The 26,193-nt window shown below is 43.0% G+C and overlaps 1 protein-coding gene across 7 annotated transcripts in view; it reads right to left on the bottom strand.

Moving 5' to 3' along the window:
• The window catches only part of LOC309569543 (ryanodine receptor 3), a 1,308,933-nt gene that overhangs the window by 245,404 nt on the left and 1,037,336 nt on the right, over positions 1 to 26,193 (bottom strand). For all 7 annotated transcript variants that reach the window (XM_082275412.1, XM_082275411.1, XM_082275414.1 and 4 more), the window contains 2 exons: positions 21,326 to 21,432; positions 19,490 to 19,541 (listed from right to left, as the gene is read on the bottom strand). In XM_082275412.1, coding sequence (XP_082131538.1) covers positions 19,490 to 19,541; positions 21,326 to 21,432 — 159 coding nt within the window. The remainder of the gene's footprint in view (positions 1 to 19,489; positions 19,542 to 21,325; positions 21,433 to 26,193) is intronic.

Raw genomic sequence — 26,193 nt, 5'->3', positions numbered from 1 at the left:
GGGATGGGTGAAAGGTTTGGGCCAAGCATAAGTTTGGCCTAAACATCTGCCATTCAGGTACTCGCCTAATACCTGAACTTTCTCAGCACTTAGGGGGATGTTTGCCCACCGATCGCACAGTCAATAGTTGTTAAGGCTTCCCTGCTGAGAGCTGAATTTAAAAAATAATTGTAAAAAGAAAATGTAAATTTAAAAAAATTGGGGTAAAAACAGCTTGGGTGACCCTTTCAGTCTTGTATGGCTTTTAAGGGGAAACGCATGACAGAATCAATAAAAAAATGGCCTGGGGTCCCCCCCAAAATCTATACCATGCCCTTTGGGTCTGGTATAGATTTAAAGAGGAACTCCACGCCAACATTAAAAAAAAAATGCAGGCCCCCCCCAAAAACAAATCTATACTAGACCTTTATCAGAGCAGGGGGGTGAACGAGTGCCCTCCCCTCCTGAACCATACCAGGCCACTTGCACTCAACATGGGGAGGATGTTTTGGGGTTGATGGAGACAAGGACTTTTCCCGACAACCCAGATTCCACCCCACCCCCCATGTGAATGGGTAACAAGTACTTCGTACCCCAACCCATTCACTAAAAAAGTGTACAAAAAAAACCACACAAATCCTTTTTGACAAATCCTTTACTTAAAAATAAAAAATTGTGTCCCCCAATGTAAATCCATCGTCAATCATACCGCCCGCTGCAAGCGCCGACCCGAAAAAAGGAAAATAAAAAAAGCTCCGCTCTCGTGGAACGATTTCCACAGACTGCCTATTCATGCTTTGACAGTTCCCCAAAGCACCCCCCCCCCCCCCCCCATGTCGTCCCCTCTTTTTTTTATCTGTATTGCCGGGAGCCGACAATACATTACAGCCGCGACCAAGTTTAAATAAAATTTTTTCCTTTAGAAATGTCAGTATTGCTGCAGCCTTTACATCGTATAAATGCGCCACCTTACAAGTAGACTAAGGCACGATATTTCAAGGAATTTTTCATTTTTATTGTTTCACTTTAAGCATCATTAAAATCACTGCACCTGCAAAAACAATCATTTTAAAAACTTTTTTTGCATTGATGCATGTCCCCCAGGGCAGTACCCGGGTCCCCATACACTTTTTATGGCATTAACTGGCTTATAAGCCTTTACAATGAGGACTTTTAATTTTTCATGTTCGTGTCCCATAGCCTTTAATAGAGTTTGAATGATTGCTAGAACTTTTCCCCAGTTCGAGATATTCTGGTGCAAACCGAACAGGGGGGTGTTTGGCCCATCACTAACCAGAATCATGGTTTCCCTATTCATTCTGGAAACCGGGGGGTATACCATTGGTGGAACAGTCCACTTCTTGAGGAGGGACTCCTCAAAGGGTACCTCACCGCAAAGCGTTTAGGAACCACAAAGGGACGTTTTGGACGCTCCCACTCTTTTGCGACAAATCTGTCAAAATAGGAGAGATAAGGAAACCTTTTTGCCACGCGGGACAGCCTATGAGTGCCAAAGGGGACAGCCACCTCTACCGCAGCTTCAGCTGCATCCTCCATTTTTAAAGTTTCACATAGAGATACAATCAGTGCATCCACCAGCGCCATTTCCTGCACAGCCACAGGTGTGGAGGAATCTGATGAGACAGATAAGGCAAGGGAAGCCGGGGACGCTTTTTTGCTAGCCCGCCGCCCAAAAGCCACCTCCACCCGGGACACAAAGGACTCTAGGACCGCCATCAGTGCATCAATAGATAGCTGCCATCTGAGGTACCTGTAGCCTCTGAGAGGGTGTCAGGTGGGAAAATGCTCCATCAATAAAGTTGGGGACTTCCACAAAAAGTGTCTAGCACCACAAAGGGACACCCCCGCCGTGTTGGTATCATCACCATTTTTCCAGCAAACAGAGCACCACACAACCTGCAGCAGAGAGAGAGGGAGGGACCCACCAGACTCACTACCCCACCAGAGTACCACCGACTGCACCAGGATGCAAATGCGGCATGCAAGGGAAAGAGAAAAAACCCAGGAGTCAGCACCAGAGGAAAAGGAGGAGCTCCCACAGCTGAGATCATTGCCCAGAGGCTCCTCTGTCATGGCTGCCGCTCCATTAGCATGCCAAGCCAATGAAAAATGATGACCCACAGGGACCACCAATATACAGGGGGGTCTGATGGGAAGGATGGGAACCCACAGGTCTGACTATCCCAGGGAGGGGCCCGCATCCACCCAAAAACCCTCTGGGGGAGAGGGGGGACTGCTACTCACCACACCAGGAACCAGGAGGGCACTGCTCCAGACAGAACCTCCTCCCCATCGAAGGAACGCTGTGATTCAGGCCGAGACCCAGTTGTATGCGACCTCGTGAGGTGTTTAACTCGCAGGCCAGCCCCTGTCCAGTGGGTTATGTAGCAGCTAACCTAGTGCAGAGATGTAGTCTTTCGCGCACTAGCTGGCCAGACTGGGATGACCACTTGATCTGGATTATCCAGCCTGTCACCCAGTCCGGCAGTTGATTGCAGATCTTGCAGGAAATAAACCAGGAGAAAAAAAACATTTAAAAGGAAAAAACTGCCAGGACCAGAGATCCTTCCTGACTTACTCCTGACTCCTTACTCCTGACTAGGCAGAAAAAACTGAATATCTATAGCAGAGAGGGGGAGTATACCACCTAGGATTGCCCATAGGCGTAGCCATTTTTTCCCCCTGTCTAGTGTCCTACTCCTATAGGGGGCAATATAACCCAATGGTTCAGAATACTGGAGAGCTGTGTCTGTCAATGAACGAAAGAGAAATGGGGTTTTAGAGGAAAAAAAAAAAAACAGTTATACTCACCTAGGTGAGTTTAAAGCGGAGTTCCACCCTGGAATTTTTTTTTTTTTTAAATACCCCCGGGACAGTCAGGGCTAGTGCATTCCACAATGGCTAGCCTCTGATCTGTCCCGGGTTGCACTTACCTGTTAGGACAAATACTTACCTTGAAAACGTCTTGTCCAGCGCTGCCATCTCAGGTGTGGGCAGCTTGAAGCCAGCGAGATTCTCTTCAGCGTCCTCTTCCGCCTTCTTCGGTCCCACGATGCCCTGCGCCGGCCCCGCCGTCACTTCCGGGTCGCGCGCGTCATCCCTCCACAGCTTCTGGGCATGCCCAGAAGCTGTTTAGAAGGGGATGACGCGCGGCCCGGAACTGACGTCGGGGCCGGTGCAGGCGCAATGATTCCTGGGAGCTATGACGTTCAGCTCCCAGGAATCATTGCAGAGCCAGGAAGTGACGACGGGCCGCGGCCGAGGAAGGAGGAAGAAGGAAGTAAGGTAAGTATATTTTCTTCGCTACGAGGTAAGTAAAAAAAAAAAATGCGATTAGCCATTTCTTTTCAGGTGACCCGGAGCGAGAAGATGGAGGTAAGTATAAAATGAGGGTGGAACTCCACTTTAACAACTTGGTTCTCATTCTTCAGTGAGCAGAGAGCCTGTGACTGTAAGACACCGGCTCTCTGCTCTGCCCCTCCAGTGCTCACTGGAGCACTGGGCTGTACAGGAGGAGGAAGCAGCTGGCTCAGTCTCCCAGTGGTTCATTGAGAGGCTGAGTTAGCTGCTGGTCCAGGAATCTGAGTGGATCTGGACTGTAAAGGCTGCATACTGCTTAATAGAGTAAATAGTGCTGCTCTGCCAGAATAAATGTGCAATGTACTATGTGTATCCTGCAAACCAATAAAATATTAAAAACGTATGCAACTTAAAATGGGTGATACAAAGTTGTGCTGATCCACGGAAATTTATATCTTCCAAAGCCGACAAACGAATAAATAAAATCTGTGAGATTACAAAAATATAAAATGTGCAAACCTGCAAAAGAAATGTAATGCTGTATCTGTGAAGTGCTGCCACAGTCTAACATATTTTACATACTGAAGCTGGTTTACTCTACAATTGACTTGTATTTGACTTTATTTATCTCACCTCTATTCTTTTTTTTATTAAAAAAAAATAATTTTACTATGGCTCCATGAATGAAACAATTGGATTTTTGTAAGAACTTACCGTAAAATCCTTTGGCGTCTGCAAGAGGATCTTGAGACCTGGCTATGAATCTCTGAACCTTCTTGTTAAGGCGTGAAGCAAACAGATCTACCTAGAGAGTCCCCCACCGAACACACAGGAGATGAAACACATCCGGATGCAGGGACCACTCCCCTTGATCCAACACCTGACGACTCAGGTAATCCGCTTACCAATTCTTCACACCTGGAATGTAAACAGCAGAGAGCTGGAATACATTTTTCTGCCCAGGCCAGAATCTGGGCCACCTCTTTGGCTGCCAAGACACTCTTGGTGCCCCCCTGGTGATTGATGTAAGCCACAGCCGTGGCGTTGTCTGATTGAATCTGAACGGGACAATCTCGTAGACGAGTCGTCCAATGGCTCAGACAAAGCTTTATTGCTCTCAGCTCCAAAACATTTATCGGTAGTTTTGACTCTACTATCATTCAGGTACCCTGGGCACAGAGCTTCCCCAGCACCCGCCCTAGCCCAATAGGCTGGCTTCCATGGTCACCACCTTCCAAAACAACGGAAGTAAGGACTTGCCCTGGCATAGTGCTGGAGACTGAATCCACTACAACAGAGTAGACCCTGTGTTGTGGCATAACCGAATCAAAGAGTCCAAAGACTTTGGATCCTTGTTCCATTTGACAAGAATCTCCCTTTGCCAAGGTCTGGTATGGAACTGAGCAAACGGAACCGCCTCAAAGGTTGATACCATCAGACCCAAGGCCCGGATGCAAACTCGAAGAGAGGACAGATAGTTTGCCAATAACAACTGAATCGCCTCCTGCAACTTTTGCAGCTTGACCGGGGGAAGAAACACCTTGGCCAAGGCTGAATCTAGAGTCAAGCTCAGATAATCCAGTCTCAAGACAGGTGTCAGAGCGGATTTCTTGAAATTGATGTTCCAACCGAAATCCTGCAGTGACAGTGACCGTCAGATCCCCCAACAAGACTACATCCCTCTGATGAGGACACGCAGAGCCCTGTGTCAATACGCATAGGGGAGGGGCCATACGCTGGAGTCTGCGTGCAGCTGAGAGCGACATTGTAGCTCACTGAGTGGACAGCGATATTCAGTTTGGGATCCACGCCTGCACACCCGGGCTATAGTTTGCAGAGCCTGCTACAGTGTGGTGCGCTTCAAATGTAAGTGCAATACTTTGTTTTAATAAAGCACATATTTTATCCAATGTTATTTGCACTATGGATACCTTTCTTTTCATCTATATGAGCCACCTCTGAGGGCCAAGAGCACCAAGGCACCATTACATGAGAGGCTCACGAGGACACAAGCATATCACTTACCAGGCTTGATTGTGATAAAACAAGGTGAGGCACCCACCTGAGGGGGGAGAGCACAAAGCATTGAGGTGAAATTGTATCTGTTCACTATCAGGAAACCTCCAGGCACTGGTGATTGGGATACACTTCGAACACAGGAGTATTTGATTTTGGACTCACACACTTTGAGATTGGACACTTATTTAATGTGATACTATTACATTTATTTTTTGCACGATTGTATTATTTAAATTCACCTTTTTTGGGATACTTTTCAATGTATCAAATATGGAAATAATTCATTATTGATGTTCATTGTGTTATATTTCATTTTCACGATTGTCACAGCAACATAGCTTCTATGAGTATATTTATCACATAGTCAATTTAATATATCTGTTTATCGCACATCCATCATCATAAATAGTGATCGTATAGACAATTGATTTTACAATAAACTTTTACATAGGATACACAGTTTTGCGCAGCACAATCTTTATCATTTTACACAAACTGCACTCACAGTTAGGGAGTGAACAGTGCTAGCAGCATCTCTGACTCACATCGCCATAGATTGCTCACAGCCCCTCTCAATTAAAAAGACTGAAGGAGAGTTCGCTCTCAACAGGAGATCGTCTAGGTACCCCAGTACCACAAACCCCTGCTTGCTGGCGAAGCAATGCTAATACCGGTGCTAAGACCTTGGTAGACACTCTGGGAGCTGAGGCGAGAACAAAGGGTAATGCCACAAATTGATAACGCTCCTCGGAGACCGCAAAGCGAAGAAACCGTTGGTCTCCAGAGTAAATAGGGATGTGTAGATATGCGTCCTTGATATCTATGGAGGCTAAGAAGTCTCCCTGGTGCAGAGATGCCACCGCCGTGCGGATGGATTCCATCCGAAACTTCTGTACCCGCACAAAGCCGTTCAGGGCCTTGAGATCCAGGATAGGACGCACCTTGCCTTCCTTCCTGGGCACAGTGAAGAGGTTTGAATAAAACTCTTAAAAACTCTCCTGAAAAGGAACCGGTACAATCACTCCTTGCGACAGCAAATTCTGTACTGCCCCTCGCAAGTCCCTTAACCAGACTTGGGATAGTCAAGATTGGACGGGAAGAACCTGTCCGACGGGCGAGACTGGAAATTCGATCTTGGAGGTCCAGGGTTCCAGAAAGAAACAAAGACATCCCCTTACCCCAGAATCTGGTGAGAGCGCCCCTTAATGCAGACAAGGACTTGTCTGCAGGTCCAGATTGGGCTCACAATCCTTGGTTATTATAAGATAATAGCAGAGTGAATGGAGAAAAACCCACAGGGAACCCTAGGAAAATGTTACCAGACCACAGAGGAGACTTCCAGCACGATCTGTGCAAAAACAAAACTGACACTGACAGTACAGGAAGAAGAAGAGAAAACTCAAGCTTATATTTTAAAAACCATGCTGCATGCCTGTCCAACCTATGGACCTCAGGAAAATGACCACTCATGCATTCACAATGGGGAATTATAGAAAATGGCAGCCTATATAAGCCAAAACAATAGGTATCGGAAGGCCTCTGCCCAGGGGCCCACACAGGACAAGTCACCCCCCTCAAATAAGTACCACAACGGTCACATTATTGCCACCCCCCCCCCCACCAAAGTAAAAACCTGCTAGGGGTAGAGGAATGCCAAGGGGTACACAGGACTAGTCCTGCGAGATGCCAGGGGAATCGAGGGAGCCTCTAAGGTCACAAACTAACAAACTTTTCTATAATAGCTAAGACTGAAGTCCCAGCAGGAAGCTAGGTCCTATTCCTTAAACTTGGGAGAAACAAACTGTTTCATGATAGCAGGGTGTGTGGGGTTATGCCTGCAGGGACAGCCCCCATAGGTGTTGATAAGCTTTTTTCCTGCCTAGTGCCTATTCCTGATAGGAGGAGCATAGCCCTATAGTCTCTGACTAGATGGAGCTGTGTCTGTCGATGAATGATAGAGAAACATTGTATAAATGTAGGACATAGAAGCAACAGTCTTGGAAAACCTAAATCCATAATCACAAACTATCAGTATGTACTGGTGTTCCCAAGCTGACCTCACAAGGGGACCCACCAAACTCCATTGCAATGCACTTAAATGGTAATTTGATTATGGGCAGAGATACAAAAGGGGTTTTAAAAATGTGTGAGCCTGGAGCACTTAACTGGTAAGTGGGGCAGAAATCACAGTATCCTTTGAGATTAAAAAGGATCTTCAGCCACCCTCAAAAAAAAATTCAGCAGCTACAAATACTCCTACCTGTCCAGGGATCTGGAGCTGTCCTCATGCAGGCTGGCTCCTTACTGGTCTTTGGGTCCCCTGTGTCAGCCTGTTTACTGTGGAAAGCTATCTGTGACTCCTTGTGGCTTCACAGGCAGCTTCCCACTGCACACAACAAGCTTTTGTAAACAGTCCCGCAGTCTTGTAAGTTCTGTGACATGTCCCCGAAGGCTGCGGGCAAACTCTGATTACCTAGGTGATTTGAGCAGAAGTGGGAAAAGACACCTGTCAAAACCAGGTACCCGCCCCCCCTCCTCAAAAAAAAATGATATTTCCAAAAGTGGTAGAGGAGGAAGCAAAACCATCAACCCAGATTGGTTGTCTATGCCGCTGTTTTTTCTGTCACTAAGTGTTCTCCCAGTGCATAATTGTAAGCTAAATTAAGCACTACCTGACTATAGGGCTGGGGAACCAGCCACTGCTCTACAATCTTACCACAGACTTTGGTAACACGCTACAGGAGATCATAACTAGTGGTAAAAAAAGGAAACCACTTTTCGGTATCATCCTTCCTAACTATGACCTACAAGGGGGAAGGTTTTCTCCACCTAAGAAGTCAGCTTGGAGACCTGGAACATCATCATTATCAACATTTTCATTATAATCATTACCCATCACCTTTTATGTGTGTATCTGTTTTTTTCCTTAATTTCAAATTTAAAAAATGTAGTTTACTTCCCATACGCTCCCACAATTTCAAAAACAAACAAAGAAGAGTTCCGCTCTGCTATAATGTCATGTACAAAATGTCACACAAGCCCAAATTCTTGATTGACAGTGCCAAAGGCTGTGGAAATTGACACTGGAACTAGCAAGTACTCTCTAGTGTCCCCATGTAAACATACAAGAGGGCTTTACTTGTTTAGTCAGTCAACCACATGTCTCACATTCACTAGCATTACTATGCCACTTGAGTCGATTAAAAGCTGTGTTTGAGTGGTGGTTTATATGCAGAACACACTCAAACTACTCCTCACCCAGACTAAGGCATGTACTGAAACATTTACTAATGCAGGAAAAGCCCCTACGGATGGTTCTGCAATACACCAGCTCCACCTGTAGTGCACACCTCCAGCAAAGGAAAGCCTGGACTAGCAGCTCACTCAGCCTCTCAGCAACCCACTTAGAGCGTGATCCAGCTGCTCCTGCTCCCTTTACAGCCCAGCGCTCCAGTGAGTGCTGGAGGGGCAGAACAGTGATTGATCAGTTTGTCAGTTCTCAGTCTTAGAGGAGGCAGGGAACAGCTGCAGCTGGAATTGGTTCTACAGCTATATAAGAAAGTGTGATTCAGGGTGCTCCTCTGATACTGTTTTTTTTTTGTTCCCTTGCCTTAGGTGTCTTCTGGTTTGTGGACTTTGAGAATTGCTGGGGACAATATACTCTATGGAATAAATCATGTTCATCTCAGTGGAGGAATCACGTACAGAGGGCTGTATTCATCCATCCATGGTGCAATTTACCCTGACACAGGGAAGGATATTCAAGTGATCCAGATCTCAGGCTCCATTGATTGTAAACAAAGCGTATCTGAACGCTTCCCCACGGTAAGCGTGGTGTGAAATCACTGGCTAGTGACACCTCTGCTATCATATTTTTTCACTACTGTTACGGCATGTGGGACTTCTCATCTTAAATGCTTTGAAGTACATGTATTGGACTGTGTTTACATGGACTTTACTAGGTTCAAACATCACTTTCTGTTTATTTAGCGCTGCACTATTTGTTTTTCTATTTGTATTTGTTCAGTGTCTGGACATTGTGCACAGCTGCTGTTATTATTCACTATTTGTTTTTCACTTTTTGCACAGATATTTCTTTATGTAAGTAAATGTGATTGTTTATTTTTTTTTCTAATCCCATACCTCTCTTTTAAGGACCAGACAGAACCTCCAGGTGCAGCCATTTTCTGACTAGCTGCCCTAGGCTGTGCATTTGGGACCTTGGTAGACAATCTAGTCGATATCTGCCCTAACAGAAGCATCAGTTGATCATAATTTTTGGCCTTTCCAGATGGGAGAATTTAATATACCTTTGTGGATGCCCAAAGGGGAAAAAGGGCAATGAGGCTGGCCTATTGGTTTTGGAGCCACCTGTCTCTCCAGCTTAATCATAAATGTGGTAAGGAAGGCTTCTACATCATCACTCGGGGTCGGCTTTTGCAGGCAGTTGCCAGCCCTTACAGGTGTACCCACAAAAGTTTCCTAGAGCTTTAAGGGTGTTTTCCAACCCACAGACAGTCTCTAGTCAGGTTCAGTACTACCACAGCTCCAACATCTTTTCACAGGCACCTGGTCCAAACTTTTGATACACCACCAAGTGCTCTGTGTATTTTCTTGAATTGAAACCCCTTTCGCAGATCCATTAAGTCTCTGGTATCCCTTAAAGGAATGACAATCTAAACAGGGGAGAAATATATTTCCCATAAAGGACCATTCCATTATATGCACAAAGTTAATTTATCTTCACCTTTGACATGGAGGGATTGTTGCTACATGCTAAAAAAACCTTTATAATGTATATTCACTATAAGGCCAATCTCTATCTCTATAGCTTCTTATAGTTAAAACTAGTGTCTGACTATAGTCCTGAACCAGTCTCTGAGTTTTGTTGAACACCTCAATTCTGCTATATTTTGTTCTATTCTAATAAAAATTTAACAGTTGTTTGGTTATGTTAAAGGGTTCAAGCCAGTCACTGATTTGTACAAACTTCCTTTCTGCAGCTGATTGAAAACACCTGTCCATACCTACTGCTTCTCCAGAAAATTTAAATGGATTTGCTTTATATACTGTATACTTGTTTTTCATATCTTCTAACAAACTCTAGGTAGTCCTTTAAGTCCTTTCCTCTAATTTCTGATTAGAGAAATGGTCTTCGGATTTCTGAAGGCAACTGATTGCACCAGAGAGTATGTTGAGGTCACAGCAGTTAAAACGTATGCAATTAAGATTGTTAAACATTTTGGAACTATGTTGATTTCCACCATGACACTACGGACAATGTTTTGTACACCAGTGACACAAAAGCCAATTAAATCCAGTTTAATTCCAGGCTGTATCAAAACAAAGCATAAGAAGTCTGTGGGGAGTGACTACTCACAGAAACACGAGCAACCAATTCCAATCACCAGCATTGTCATGTGAAAAGGGAGGAAAATAAAACACATATTACTTATACCTAAAAAAAATAAAGTATTTTTCTTTGCTCCCAGTGACCAAAAGGACCTTAGCACAATTAAGCTTTAGCAAGTCGATGTAAGTTATAACATGGTCATTGTGTGTATAATTGTATTAGAGATCCATTACAAACAGCACGGTCACAAATATCTAACTACTAAATACATAAATGTGCTTGGAGGATGCCTTAAAGCTGCAAGTGAATTTATAGGACAGTATCAATAAATCCTAAAAGGGACATTAACCCCTTTGCACCAACGCCTCCCAGCCCTTTAAGGGATTTCAGATGCCCGGAGGTGGGGTGGGGTTTAAGATTTTGTGACCGCAGTGATTGGCTGTTATGATGGTCACATGATCGGAAACCTCTTGATTGCATGAATCGATTGGGAGCTTTCCATCAGCTGCCACCGGTAACTGTGTGGGGAGCGCACAAGGTGCGCCCTCTCAGCATGGGTTCATCTGCAAATTGGTACGCAAATATGGGGCCAATATGTTGCCAAGACCCAGCCGCTGAGAGTCTGCTTATTTGTGTACCGTCTGTGCCTAGGGGTTAAAAAAGCACTACCTTTTGACCATATTTGTTACTTATGGACCCCATTTTTGACATCACACAGGATTCCTTGCCAGTTTTTTTACAAACACTAGCCAGCTGGGAATCTGTCATTTTGTAGGAAGAGTGGGCAACATGGTCGGGTAGTGGGTGATTCTGGTGGAAGTTTATCGTGATTGATGTTGGATCTACGTTGGGACTGAGATATGGTTTACATTGTATATGGACATTTTCATGAAAAAACTTTTTCATGGTGTGTTTTGATTTTTTTTTCAAATTTCTTTATTGAAAACAAAGAACCAAAATTACAGCATCGGCACAATAGAGCATAAGAACCTCAAACAGTAATATATGAGAAAGCGTACAAACAAGAACTGTGCCATCCTGACAGTCAGTGAGTATAGAAACTCAATCGGAAACAAAGGTACTGTAAATTAACAATTAAACTTTTCAGCAAGGTGGTAGCAGTCGGCCCACTCAGGTACAACAGGAGTAGGAAACAGTGGGCATGCACAGTGCAGCCGAGAGCTCCCAAGGGAGTGTCCTGAAAAGGACGAATCTGATATACAAGGAAAAAGGCAGACTGAATAGTCTGAGCATGGAGGCGATCCAAGGGTCCTGTTAGCAGAAAGGAGAACACGAGCAAGAGGGGGAGAGAAAATAGGGGGGAGGAGGGAGGGAGAAGAGAAAACAAGGGCAGGCAGAAGAAAAGGTAAATATGGGCAGGCAGGAAGGGCAGGGACAGGGTCCCCCAGGGAAGCCCACCGCGCGGGCACCACTTACTCCGTGACGATGTCGATCAGGCGGCTCCCTGCTGGTAAGCATCAGTGCCAGTGAAGTGCAGCCATGGCATCCACCGACTCCACATCTGCTCTTCCGTATTTCTCAGGGTGGAAGTCAACTCTTCCATCCGGTGGATCTAGTTAATTTTGGAATACCAGAGCTCACGTGATGGCGGTTGGGTCTGTCTCCACATAGATGGGATACAGGCCTTAGCAGCATTGAGCAGCCGGATTGTCAGGGACTTATTGTACTTATGGATTGGGCACCTCATGAGGTGGAGTAAGCACAGCATAGGATCATCTCCCACCTCGACCGCTGTAAGTTGTTTAATGACCGAGGTGACATCATTCCAGAAATTTCGCAGGGAGGGGCAAGCCCAGAAAATATGGAGCATTGTCCCCCCCCTCCGAGCCACATCGCCAACACCTGTCAGGACAGCCAGCATCCATTTTATGCAGCACCGCAGGGACTCTATGCCACCGGGTGAGAATTTTGTATCTGACCTCTTGGTATTTGCAGTCCATAGAGGCCTTATGGGCTAGCATCAAGATCTTGTCTGATTGCACCGGCGTTAGAGTAATGTCAAGTTCTCACTGGAAGGACAAGTGTTGCCCCCTCGGATGCAAGAGAAGAGTAAAAAAGAGAGAGGGCATGCCTGGGGGGATCCTTGCACAAGGTTTCAAACAGGGTCAAGGGGCTCAAGGTGTAGCCCCGCTGCCGGACAGAGAGGAGAAAGTGTTGCAGCTGACAAACACTGAGGGGGTCAAAGGAGACCCCGGGCCATGCAGCTATCTCTGTCGTCTATATGGCAGGTCCGGCCCACCTGGGCAAGACTACGAACCCTAGCACTTGTGCAACCCGGAGGAAAGTCTGGGTTGCCTAGTATGGGCGTGAGAGAGGATGGTGCGGGTGATGTTGGATTCGCTGGTATTTGTGAAGCGTGGCCCCAATCGTGGGGTGAGAGAGGATGGTGTCTGAGGGTTGAAAGGACGACCAAGGAGCCGGAGACGTAAGCTGTCCCACTGCATTTACTTCCAAACCGACCCAGAGCTTGGCGGTAGTATTGTAGTGCCAATCAAGGACTCTCACGAGATTCGAAGCCCTGAAATAACAGAGCAGGTCTGGAAGACCCACACCCCCTTTACCTTAGAGAGAGATAGAGTCTGCAGCCAGATCCTAGGGGATCTAGAGGCCCAGATAAAGGATCTGATTAGCGCCCAGGTCTGTCGGAAGAAGGAAAGGGGAATAGCGATCGGCAGGGCCTGCAACACGTACAGCAGTCTGGGCAAAACGTTCATTTTGAGCACGCTGCATCACCAAAACCAGGTCAGCGTCAAGGATTGCCAGTTACAGAGGTCAGATTTAATAGACCCCAAGAGGGGCAGAACATTTGTTCCGTACAGGTCAAGTGGGTTGGCCGTAATATGTACTCCCAGGTAGGTTAGTAACCCAGCATCCCAGTGAAGTGGAAAGGAGGCCCGTAGAGAACGTTCGACATGTGTGGGGGAGGAGGTGTTAAGTGCCACCGATTTAAACAAATCGATCTTGTAATTAGAAAGCGCACCATACGTTTGAAGGGCGTGTAGAGTGCTGGGGAGAGACGTGATCGGGTTCATGACAAAAAGATCAGGTCATCTGCGTAGGCGGCCACCTTGTGATGGTTGTCAGCCAGCCGTAAGCCTGTGATGTCTGGGGACCCGCAAAGCGTACAAAGGAAGGGTTCCAACGTCAAAATAAAGATCAGGAGCGACAATGGACACCCTTGACGGGTACCGTTGCAGATAAGGAAAAAGTCTGACCGAAAGTCGTTTACACGGGCGGCTGCCGATGGAGAGGAGTAGAGAGCCAAGATGCATTGCAGCATCCGGGGACCCAGGCCAATATGTAACAGGGTGGCCTGGATGAAACTCCAGGCCACCCTGTCAAAGACCTTCTCCGCATCATTGGACAGTAGCACCATTGGGCAACGAGATACGCGAGCGGAGTGGACAAGGTCGATGACACGGGTCGTATTGTCCCTAGGCTCCCGAGACAGCACAAAACCAACCTGGTCGAAATGCACCATGTGCGGTATGTGGGGTAGGAGCCGGTTCGCAAGGATCTTGGCGAACAGCTTGAGGTCTGCGTTAAGGAGGGAAATAGGGTGATAGCTGCCGCACAACAGCGGATCCTTCCCCTCCTTGTGTATAAGGGTGATGTAGGCCCGAAGAGAGTTGGTAGGCAGCTGGCCACCCTCACGGACCACATTGAAATGGGAGAGAAGAGGCTGGCTGAGCCGAGCAAGAAACTGCTGGTAGTAGGGCAGGGTGAACCCGCCGGGGCCCGGCGCATTCTGGGGTTTTGACTGCGAGAGAGCAAGGGACAACTCATCCTCCGTAATCTCTCTCTCCAATGCGGACACCCGTTCTGCCGAGAGAGAGGGCATACCTGATTCTCAGAGGTAGGCCTCGGCTGCCCCAGCCCCCCAGCGGAGGGCAAGGGCCGGCCGGGAGGAGTGAGATTATATTAGGGAGATTATAGAGGGAATGGAAGAAGGAACAAAACTCATCCGCGATGGCCGCTGAGGTATGAACCTTGCGCCCGTTCGCCGTCTGTATTTGGGAGATGTGTGTCTGCTTCCTCGGTCCCCGCAAGGCCCGTGCCAGCATCGCCCCCGGCTTATTGGAGAATTCATAAAAGTGTCTCCTGGCCCATGCCATGCCCCTGTAACGCTCCTGCGTTTTATGTATGATGTGGATTTTCAGCTGCAGAAATATTCCACTTCAGTAGTCATGTAGAGAAACGCTGAGACACCATTCCCAACTCTCAATGACTCATCATGTGTGGATGATCTCAATTCAGCAAGTAAATACACACACTCAATAAGATGTTTCCTAGAGTGACTTATGTATATAGTAACACAGTGATGATAGGCTGAAGAGACAGGTTGGGTAGAGATGGTAGATGACAGACACTTGAAAGGAAATGTTCTTGAAAGTAAGATAGTAGCAGATGGGATGCAGATAGGTTTAGCAATCATGTATGGTAGCAGATGACAGAGTAGCAGGTGGACATACAAGAGAGATCAACCCAGTGCAAGAACAGGTGGTAGTAGGCTCAAGAGCTAGCAATCTTAGATAATGCAGATGTAGTAATAGTCCTTAGTATGCAGAGCTAGATAGTGTAAGCTTTAGTATGAAAGTTATAGAGGTTTCCCCTGTGGGGTACTTATCACTAATAGCAATGTAGCAGAGGAGAGGTTCGGCAAGAGCGGATGATCCGGTAGCGGGATACAGGGATCAGCGCAGCGTGGTTCCGACAGCGAGGTATGCTTGCAAGCATGAGAGCTTCAAGACAGGTTAGCATCAAGGCACAAAGCAGTTTGAACGAACACATGTGAGTGAGAGCCGGCGATCTAAATAGCCATCCAGTCCGGCGCTCAGTGATGACAGCATCAGTCTTAAAGGTGTATGCGCACCTTACCAAAAGAGAATGGTGGGGCGCATACACTTATGAAAGAGTAATTAGGGTACCCAAAGGTACCAGAACATTACAGTCCCTCACCGTCTTATGAAACAGCAAATTGTTAAGCTCCTCCCGCGCTCGGGTAAGGGGGGGGTAAATGTTCAGTACTTTATGGAGGAGGATATCAGGAGATTCAAGATTCCAATAATATTCCCCCCCAGAAAACTGGCTTTTTGGTGGGCAGGATGTAAAGATGAGGCTCTTGTCTCCTGAACATTGGGGCAAGATGCCTTGCAAGGAGGGAGACTTGGACACCCCCTTTGCAAGGTATCCTCATACCCTCCTAATGTTGAAAGACATGTGGCCTAGTATGATTCAGGAGTGGGGGCATGCTCACTGCCCTCCTTTTCCTGGTAACCCAGCCAGCATGGGAGGCAGAGACTAGTATGATTTTTCCTGTTTTTGTGTACTGTAAAAATATGGTCTGGGGTTCACCTAAAATTTATATCAGACCCTTATCCAGCCATGCAGCCTGGATTAAAATTGGCTAACCAGAGTGAATCGGCATTGTCTGTTTTTTACATTCCAAATACATGGTATTTATTTGTATTGGCCAATTTTAACTGTAATAAACTACTGCACTATACACACCATTTCTGGGCTCTGCTATATTTTGGATATTGTTTCCTGGAAATGCTGAGGATTGCTTGGTGAGACAGGATTAGATATTATACATGCCACTGCATTTCAGCCATCTGGTGAGTGCATAAAGGAGGTGGAGGTTTTGCACACTGCTGGTGACAGAGTGGAGTACCTTTTACACTTTGGGAGCTTTGTATGCACAATATGATGGAAAATACTCGAGTTTTCACATGCTGATTTTGGGACTATTTATTTGCACTATTAGCACTTTATAAGAGACAGATTTTTATGTGTTTACAATTCATTGTGGGTAGCACTTTAATATAATAATTACTTTTTATGACCTTGGTTGCACATATATTTTGGCAATATTTTCAGCACTTTATCAGTCATTTACAATATACTTGTGTTGTTTTGAGTGCTGCGCTATTACTTTATTGTAGTTTAATATAAGGTTGGCCTATCTCCTTCTTTTGTGCTAGCTGCTATTCCCATTTTGAGCGCACACTCATATTACTTTTGCTTGGTGTAAAATAGACATATGTTTTGCTTAGGATATATATTTATTTACTAATTGGTAGACAAACTGTGCTTGGTGCTCATCATCAAACAAATATTGAAATCAAAACTCCCACAGCTGTATTCACAAACAACAAGGAATACAAGTGTGATGAGATCAGCACAAGCTTCACCCCCAATGCAGCACAAGCCTCACCCCTTGAGAAAGGCCTGTTGGTTAAAATGCATTGGGAGCGAAGCTTGTGCTGATGTTTTTACACCAGCTGGAGCTAGTAGTGGTGGTGGTTGTGTTTACATGCAATTTATCCTTGCACCTATGTAAGTAGATGCACAAATACTTATTACAATAAATCTGCAGGTTGCACTATATAATGCTTGCTTATCTCTTACAAGGCTTAATGTACATGGCAGAGCGATGGTGAAAACAGTGAATCCTTGCTAATGTACTCTGAAGTGCCATTGAACAACCTGTTGCACTGATATCCTATATGGCTCCAAGGCTGTGGATGGATGATTACTGATAATAGGCTGTTATAAGACCACCTAGGATTTGGGATCCTATCGCTTATTGGTGGTGGTGCAATCGGTGGTGGTGTTGAATTCACATGGCTGCTTATTGTTAGTGGAAACATATGATATGATTTGCAATAGTGGTGGGAACCCCTCCTACACATAATTACTTGTTTTATTTGGACATGTGCATATAGATGGTGGATTTCCATCAGGGGCTAGGTTTATTAAATAATTAATTGGTATTTTTTTTTATGTGTCACTTTCGAATAGTGCTGTCCCCTTCAGAATGTTCATTTTTTTTCCAATTGTTTTTTTTTTTTTTTTTTTTTTATACAAACTTTTATTGAAAGGAAACAGAAGATGGTGGTACAATGAGAATTGGTACAATAATATGACAAATAATGGCATCCCGTAGAGTAAACAGAGATATAACAATCTTAAATAATTTCAAGTTATCTCTATTCAAAATGGGAAATTGATATCAAAATAACAACAAGGATATCAAGAATATAGTTCCTGGATATAGGTACAGAGCAGTATTGTTAGAAAGAGAATTCCATAACACTAAGCGTTAGGGCGGAGACACGGTGTCAAATAAAAGGGTTTTAAATAGTTAGTCACCTGTACAGTAGTCAGAAAAAAAAATATCTGAGTGTGTAATTCATGGGTACCATTTATTAGTGTGAAATTTCATAGAGTTGTAAATAGTATGAAAATGTTTTTCCATAATATAGATCGAATTTATTCTTGTTTTAAGTTGTGAAACCGGAAAAGAGTTTGATTTCCAATGTATGGCAATCAGCCATTGTATAGCAACTGAGATAGTGTGAATTAATCTAGTGTGAGGTATGGATAAATTAATAATTGGTGAAAAAAGTAAGCAATTAGATAGAGTGAGGGTGATGTTAGTATCTGTGATTTTTGAAGAAAACATTTCCAACTGGCGCCAGATGAAAGAAATTTTATCGCAATACCAAAATATGTGGGTAAGGGAACCAGGAGAGGAGCAGCCTCTGAAACAATTTGAGGGAGTGGAAAATAGCGTGTATCATAATATTAGTAAAATTAAATGTGATAGGCGTGCCAACATCATAAATCCAAATACAATTGGAAAAAAAATGTGTTAATTACGAGATGGTATTTAACACATTTTTTTTCCAATTGTATTTGGATTTATGATGTTGGCACGCCTATCACATTTAATTTTACTAATATTATGATCCTTTGTATTTGGATACATACTGTATAACCAAGACACATTTAATTTAATAACATTTCCCTTTAATATATATATGTATATATATATATATATATATATATATATATATATATATATATATATAAAAATATATATATCCAGTAAAACCTTGGATTGCGAGCATAATTCGTTCCGGAAGCATGCTTGAAATCCAAAGCACTCTTATATCAAAGCGAATTTCCCCATAAGAAATAATGGAAACTCAGATGATTCGTTCCACAACCATTTATTCATAAATCCTTCAGTTTATAGTCCACAGAAAAAGATTATAGCATTGCGATAGGTTGTGTAACTAAAAATGTCCATCCACAAATAGCCGCTTCCACAAGGGGATTGGAAGCAAAATCCAGCAGGAGCTACAGAGTATCAAAGAGAAGAGAGGCGCCTCCAAGTGTAGCAATATGGTTCCATATAATGAAGGTTCAACATTTAGCAACTCACATGGTTGATGATTAAAACAGGCACATCTAAGTATGCAGGCATCCGGGGTAAAGCTGTCCACATAGACCATCTTCTGCACCACCGGCTGCCAGTCTAATCCTGACCAGGAAGACCACCCTGCAGTAAAGCGATCTGAAAGCAAGAGGCAGCATGGAAAGATGACGTAAATGACGGTGCAGAGGATGGTCTATGTGGACAGCTTTACCCCGGATGCCTGCATACTTAGATGGGCCTCTTTATCATCAACCATGTGAGTTGCTAAATGTTGAACCTTCATTAAATGTAACCATATTGCTACACTTAGAGGCTCCTCTCTTCTCTTTTATACTCATCTGTGACTTGAGTCTACTTGTATATCAAGACATCGCTTGTATATCAAGTCAAAATTTATTTGAAAATTTTGCTTGTCTTGCAAAGCGCTCTTAAACCAAGTTACTCTCAAACCAAGGTTTTACTGTATATATATAATAAACAAAATAAAGTGGGGTCAGCATGTGCAACAAACCATCCACTAGTTATAATTATACATGACAAATTTCTATTAATGGTAATGGAAAGCCTACCTTTGCCATCATTGCTGCATATGCTGTATACAGTGGGTCATCCTCCAACTTACTGTGAAAAAAGTGAGCTTGGTCAGTGATAAATATTCATATTGGCAATGCTTTCATGAATTTTGAGGAGGTCATATATGGTTATATATGTAGTATTTGCATAACAGCTGTCTGATGCAGACTGAACTGGACCCCAATAGCATATTATCAGCAATTCCTTAGCACAACAAGTTTGTTGTCTTTGGAACAGATTACTAGATTAAATGGAACAAATTATGCTTCATTTATTGGGCACAACCCACATTAAAGACCACATTTTTAAATTCATCCTAAATGTATCTATTGTTTTAGGATTTTGGCCAGAATCAGTAGTTGGCCATTATCACTATCAGTTTGGGAAAACAACAAAAGACACCCCAGGATGATTATTGTCAGGGATAAAAAAAAAAAAAAAAAAAACATCAGCTGATGTGATGACATTAAGATAATGATTAGTGAGCAAAAATCAGAGAGTATTTTTATTTCTAGCTCTACTAAAGGCAAAGGTTGTGGAAAATAATTTCAGCAGAGTTGTAATTTTAAAGTAAGTATATTTAAAAAAAATCTATTCAATTTACACCTTTAGGCCAAGTTTCAATCAGACCCGCTTGTCAGTTTTTCAGGCAGACTCAATCGGAAGGTCCATTCATCCCTATGAACAGCCTCTGTGTCCACTAAAAAAAAAAAAAACACGGAAGAGGATCTATCCTCTTCTGTTTAGGCGGAACCAATCGCAGGGTAGTTGGGTGAAAACAGACACTAAAGTCTGTTTACTTTTAACTGCTCCTAGAGCAGAGCACGCTCTGTCCATGTCCACACTACAGAAACTAAGTGGAGATGGATGTGTCATACGCCTGCTCTGCCCCGATCAGTAGGGGATCTCTGAACTAATTATCTGCTGATCAAAACGGAATCTGCCCCTTGTGAATGGGGTCTAAATCTTTTGCATATAATGTGTTTGAATGCCTTACATACTCAGATTATTAGCAAACATTATATGCAAACAACCGACTAGGTCGGTCCCACAACTTGACTTTAACCAAATTAAAAATGAAAAGAAATACTAGACTAGCTGTAAATTCTGGAACACATTAGGAGACAGTAAAATTGACTATATAGTAGGCTACATCCTAACTGATCCTGTGGTTTGTGATCTTTGAATGCTTTGTAACAACTATAAAATATAACAAACCTATTCCTACACCAGTGTAAACAGTGGTGACATCTAAATCAGATTTATTATATCTTTTACTAAAGCTGGCTATATACTGTACAAATTTCAGCCTATTTCCTGAAGAACTGGCAAAAATGTACACAGGGGGGGGCCCTGTCGGCCACCTCCTGACCGATATCCCTCGACCGTAAATAATTGAAGGAGCTAGGCAGTAAACTGAGTCTAAAAGCAGGTGCATCCAGTCAGATGCAGAGGCTGTTAGAGTATTACACGAGTAGTGGGAGATGCAAGCTGAACAAAAAAAAAAAATATTAGTGTATGGCTAGCTTAAGTATGTCCGATTTAAAATATCCCTTAGTTCACGTGTACCAACAAGCTTTTATTAACACTTTTAAAAAGTTAACCAACTATATTAACAGTATCAAGTGATAAAATATACAGTTTTTGGCAAATGACCATAACATACCAGCTGTCACAGTCATGCAATATGTAATTTATACAACAAAGTGATAATCTATTCTTCTAAACCCAAATATGTCTACACACAGAATAAACTGTATGAGATCTAATTAAAATGTATCACCTTTGACTAACACAAGAACCCCCATCCCTATTGGTTCACTATGTGTTACCTCCTCTCAGTAAGGGCATTACGACTGAAGTGTAATATAATCTGGTGAAGAGGATCTGGCTTTTTCTCTGTCTCTTCCTCTTCTTCTTCATCTTTCTTCTTGGGTTTCTGGAAGGCGGTAACAATAACAAATTATCAACATTGATAAATAGCTCACAGTCAGGATCTACATAATTACCGGTAGACTTAGAAGTGTTTTGTACTAAGTTTAAATTCAATGTTTTGGTATAGTTTCCACAGACTGCGGATTATTATTCAGCACTGGCTTGTAGCTAACACAAGATCAATATATACAAATAATTCAGTTTAAATGGCAGTGCTCTAAATAATTCCTTAAGCCGTGACAATGTACATATAAAAGACAGCTGAAGTCTGTCAGTATTTCATCATTTTGTGAAGAATGTGAGCTCTGCCAAGTTGAATTATTATAGAACGTAAGTGAAATTACACAAATAAATGAAACCAACAAAAAAATGTAAAATAGAACAGGTTTTTACTTTAGAAGTTCTTTCCTGATGGGTACGTGAAATCCATGGAAACGGCAATTTACTAATTGTGCAGCTTAAAAATTAAGGTGACAGTTAATTCAAGAGGATTACTTATGAAAACCAGTGTATAGATAAAGATCTAGCAGCAACCAGCTGAGAACGTACTCCCATTTTATAAACTACCCTGAAAAGTAGATGGAATCTGACTGTAGATGTTATAGCACTTGTTTTTGTATTTGTGCACAAGTTTTCATAAATGTCCCATGAAATATTTTCTTCTGCCTGGATACATGCGCCTAAAGGTGGTAGTAGCAGTTTCCAGGCCATCAGACATCTTTCTTTAAGCTATCAGCTGTTTTGTAATATGCAATATTATTTGAAATCCTAATATGCTGCTTTTTGCAGACTGGCCAAAAGGATCACTACAATCAGCTTTTCCAATCATCAAGATATAAGAACATCCATGTTTGTAGTTGTAGTGATTCCAAACAAGGCTAAAAGACATAGGAATACCATACAACAAATTTATTACAGTAATTTACAAATGTGCCTTATTCAATTAAAATGTATTACTATGGTTATTAAGCAATACTAATTAGCAGCAGTATGGTACCTTGTTGATGAAAGTATTTATAAAAACACTGATTGTTTATAAACCAACTTTGTTGTTTTATTATTATGTCATGAAGAGTTTTTAAATGAAATGTTTTCTGCTACGGGAGACAAGAGTCTAAACTTTTATGGTAGGTGCTCAGGTGATGCTGCCTTGCTGTTAAGTTTCCACTGGCATAGCCTGAGAGAGTTGCATGATGAGATGGAAAAATGGATACTGCTGCTCTGGTGTCTACTTGAATAAATGAGTTGAGCTCTTTATGTGCTGAAGCTTGCAGTATGTGGCTATCTTCCTGTGTACTGAAGCTTGCAGTATGTGGCTATCCTCCTGTGTACTGAAGCTTGCAGTATGTGGCTATCTTCCTGTGTACTGAAGCTTGCAGTATGTGGTTATCCTCCTGTGTACTGAAGCTTGCAGTATGTGGCTATCTTCCTGTGTACTGAAGCTTGCAGTATGTGGCTATCTTCCTGTGTACTGAAGCTTGCAGTATGTGGCTATCTTCCTGTGTACTGAAGCTTGCAGTATGTGGCTATCTTCCTGTGTACTGAAGCTTGCAGTATGTGGCTATCTTCCTGTGTACTGAAGCTTGCAGTATGTGGCTATCTTCCTGTGTACTGAAGCTTGCAGTATGTGGCTATCCTCCTGTGTACTGAAGCTTGCAGTATGTGGCTATCCTCCTGTGTACTGAAGCTTGCAGTATGTGGCTATCCTCCTGTGTACTGAAGCTTGCAGTATGTGGCTATCTTCCTGTGTGCTGAAGCTTGCAGTATGTGGCTATCCTCCTGTGTACTGAAGCTTGCAGTATGTGGCTATCTTCCTGTGTACTGAAGTTTACAGTATTTGGCTATCTTCCTGTGTACTGAAGCTTGCAGTATGTGGTTATCCTCCTGTGTACTGAAGATTGCAGTATGTGGTTATCCTCCTGTGTACTGAAGCTTGCAGTATGTGGCTATCTTCCTGTGTACTAAAGCTTGCAGTATGTGGCTATCCTCCTGTGTACTGAAGCTTGCAGTATGTGGTTATCCTCCTGTGTACTGAAGCTTGCAGTATGTGGCTATCTTCCTGTGTACTGAAGCTTGCAGTATGTGGCTATCTTCCTGTGCGCTGAAGCTTGCAGTATGTGGCTATCTTCCTGTGTACTGAAGCCTGCAGTATGTGGCTATCTTCCTGTGTACTGAAGCTTGCAGTATGTGGCTATCTTCCTGTGTACTGAAGCTTGCAGTATTTGGCTATCCTCCTGTGTACTGAAGCTTGCAGTATGTGGCTAGCCTCCTGTGTGCTGAAGCTTGCAGTATGTGGCTAGCCTCCTGTGTGCTGAAGCTTGCAGTATGTGGCTATCCTCCTGTGTACTGAAGCTTGCAGTATGTGGCTATCTTCCTGTGTACTGAAGATTGCAGTATGTGGCTATTCTGCTGAAAACAAAAGCCTGAATACAAACATAAAATCATTTTAAGGGTGGAAATAAACCAACTTGAATGTTTTCATTTTGTTCTAACACCATAAAAGGACTGGTATTTTTGTGAGCATGCAGGGCATGCAGGGGAGTGCATTGGGGACATTTATGTAGGGAGCAAAAGGGGGATGGATAATGATAAGGGCAACCACATGTTATGAGGAGGTGAAAAGTAAAGGGTTGAGTTCTGTATTAAAATGTAAGTTGGCTTCAGCTCTGGGTGTCCAATGACATTTTTTAGGTGAAGACAAATCAGGGATGAAGCCAACTCCTTAAAATACATACACAAAACCAGTCAAACTGGAAGAGCTGAAAACAGAAATATGAAAACAGAAAGGAAAACAATTTCAGGTCGAGTACTAAAGAAATGAAATAAAAAATAGAAATGGCAGCAGTTATATTAAGTCTGTACACACAATTTGAATACTAAAGAAGTTGCATCTTACACAGCTTTTAAACACTAGTGTTTGTGAAGAATTTGAGCTGGTGACTGTGGCTCCCTGACAAGCAGAAATGCTACCATGGACTGTTTAAAAAGCAGGAAGATACAGTTGGCTTTGCAGTCTTCTATTTATTTATTTTTTTTATATACTCAAAATACTTTATATCTTATTAGAGAAATGGTGCTAATCGTTACTGAGCTACAAGAAAGCAGAGTCTAAACAATGTAGCATCATGGAGTAGTAATGGCTCTGATTTCCCTTTTTAAATATAGAATTGTCTGTGTTACCCAACAACATCCAGTCGGATCTACATTCTCTTTCTCTAGTATACATTTCCAGTTCAAGCTAAAACCATTTTTAACAATATCACTTTCATACTTAAGGTTCAATGAGGTTAAAATATATAGGGGGTGAATTTACTAAAAAAAAAAAAAAAACTATGCGCTTTGCAAGTGCAGTTGCTCCAGAGCTTAGTAAATGAGGGAAAGCTCTGCTGACTTCGAACATCCAATCATGTACAAGCAAACATGCTGTTTTTTTAAATTTTCCTTGCATATGATTGAGTTCTCTTTGCAATGTGAAGCTTCATCTCAGTTAATAAGCTCTGGAGGAACTTAATGTGCAGGGTGCAACTGCACTTGCACAATACACAGTCTATTTACCTTTAGTAAATCCTCCCTATAGCATTTCCACAACAAAACTGGCCTCATCCACACACAATTGGGCCTCATCCTGTGGCTGAGTATACAGTTGGATGTGGACAGTTATAGACGCTGAGCCCGTACAAAGCAACGATAGCATGACAGTTGTTAGAGCTATCTGGATGTAATCGCACAGCCAGTAATTACCTGTGACTAGGGACAGATGATCACCCCTAGACACAAGCTGTTTTATGTCATTAGTTCTTGGATAGGGATGAGCCAAATGTACTTGGGTTCAGTTGGCGGGCATGGTGTGGATTTTCCCCTAAAACACATTCCAGGGCCCTTATCTTTGATGAAGATTTAGTATGATGTCAAGGGGAACTCCAAGCACACAAAAAAATGTGGGTTCCTCCCCAAAACTCTATATCAGCCACTTTGGGTCTGCTATGAATTTAAAGGGGGAACCCCACACAAAAAAAACAAGGAAAAACAAAGCATGGGGTGCCTCTAAAAATCCACACTAAATCTTTTCCAAGCAGCCTAGCATGCCAGGAAAGGGGGTGATAAGTCAAAGGGCCTATTCCCCACATTACGGGCCCAGTGGATGTGGGGGTCTGTTGGAAGGGGGGGGGGGCTTATTAAAACTAAAAGCTCCCTTTGATAAGGAGGGGAACCCAGATACTGCTTCTCCCTATGTGAATGAGTAAGGGGTACATAGAAACCCTACTCATTCACACAAAAATGTAAAAAGTAAAAAAAAAAAAATTATTTTTTTTTGACAATTTCTTTAATAAAAAAAAAGCCCTACAATGTACATCCATCTTCAATCATGATGCCCAATGACATCACCCAGGTCCCAAGTAAAAAAAAAGGACAAGGTCTCCTGGGTGATGTCATTGACCAAAAAAAAGCCATGAAGCCACATTTGGACAGTGATGTCATCATGCTAACCCCACCCCCTCTTTTTTTTTCTTTTTAATTTTATTTATTTATTCAAAAGAAACACTGAAGATATTCCATTACATCATTTCAAGTCCAAACCACATTGTAAAACATTTAACAAATGATTATTTCAAGCATCATCTATTATACCAAAATTGATCGAGATTATAGGACTTAATTAATTCAGTCAACTAGAATCATCAAACTCTCCCTTGTCCCTAATATTTTCTAATATTTAAAAAAAAAAAAAGAAAGGAAAAAGATTATACAAAGTATAAAAGAAAGA

The sequence above is a fragment of the Pelophylax lessonae genome, assembly GCF_965119305.1.
Source record: "Pelophylax lessonae genome assembly, chromosome: 13".
NCBI classification, from domain to species: domain Eukaryota; kingdom Metazoa; phylum Chordata; class Amphibia; order Anura; family Ranidae; genus Pelophylax; species Pelophylax lessonae.
Note: the sequence above shows the minus strand (reverse complement) of the source record. Positions and strands in the feature narration are given on the sequence as shown.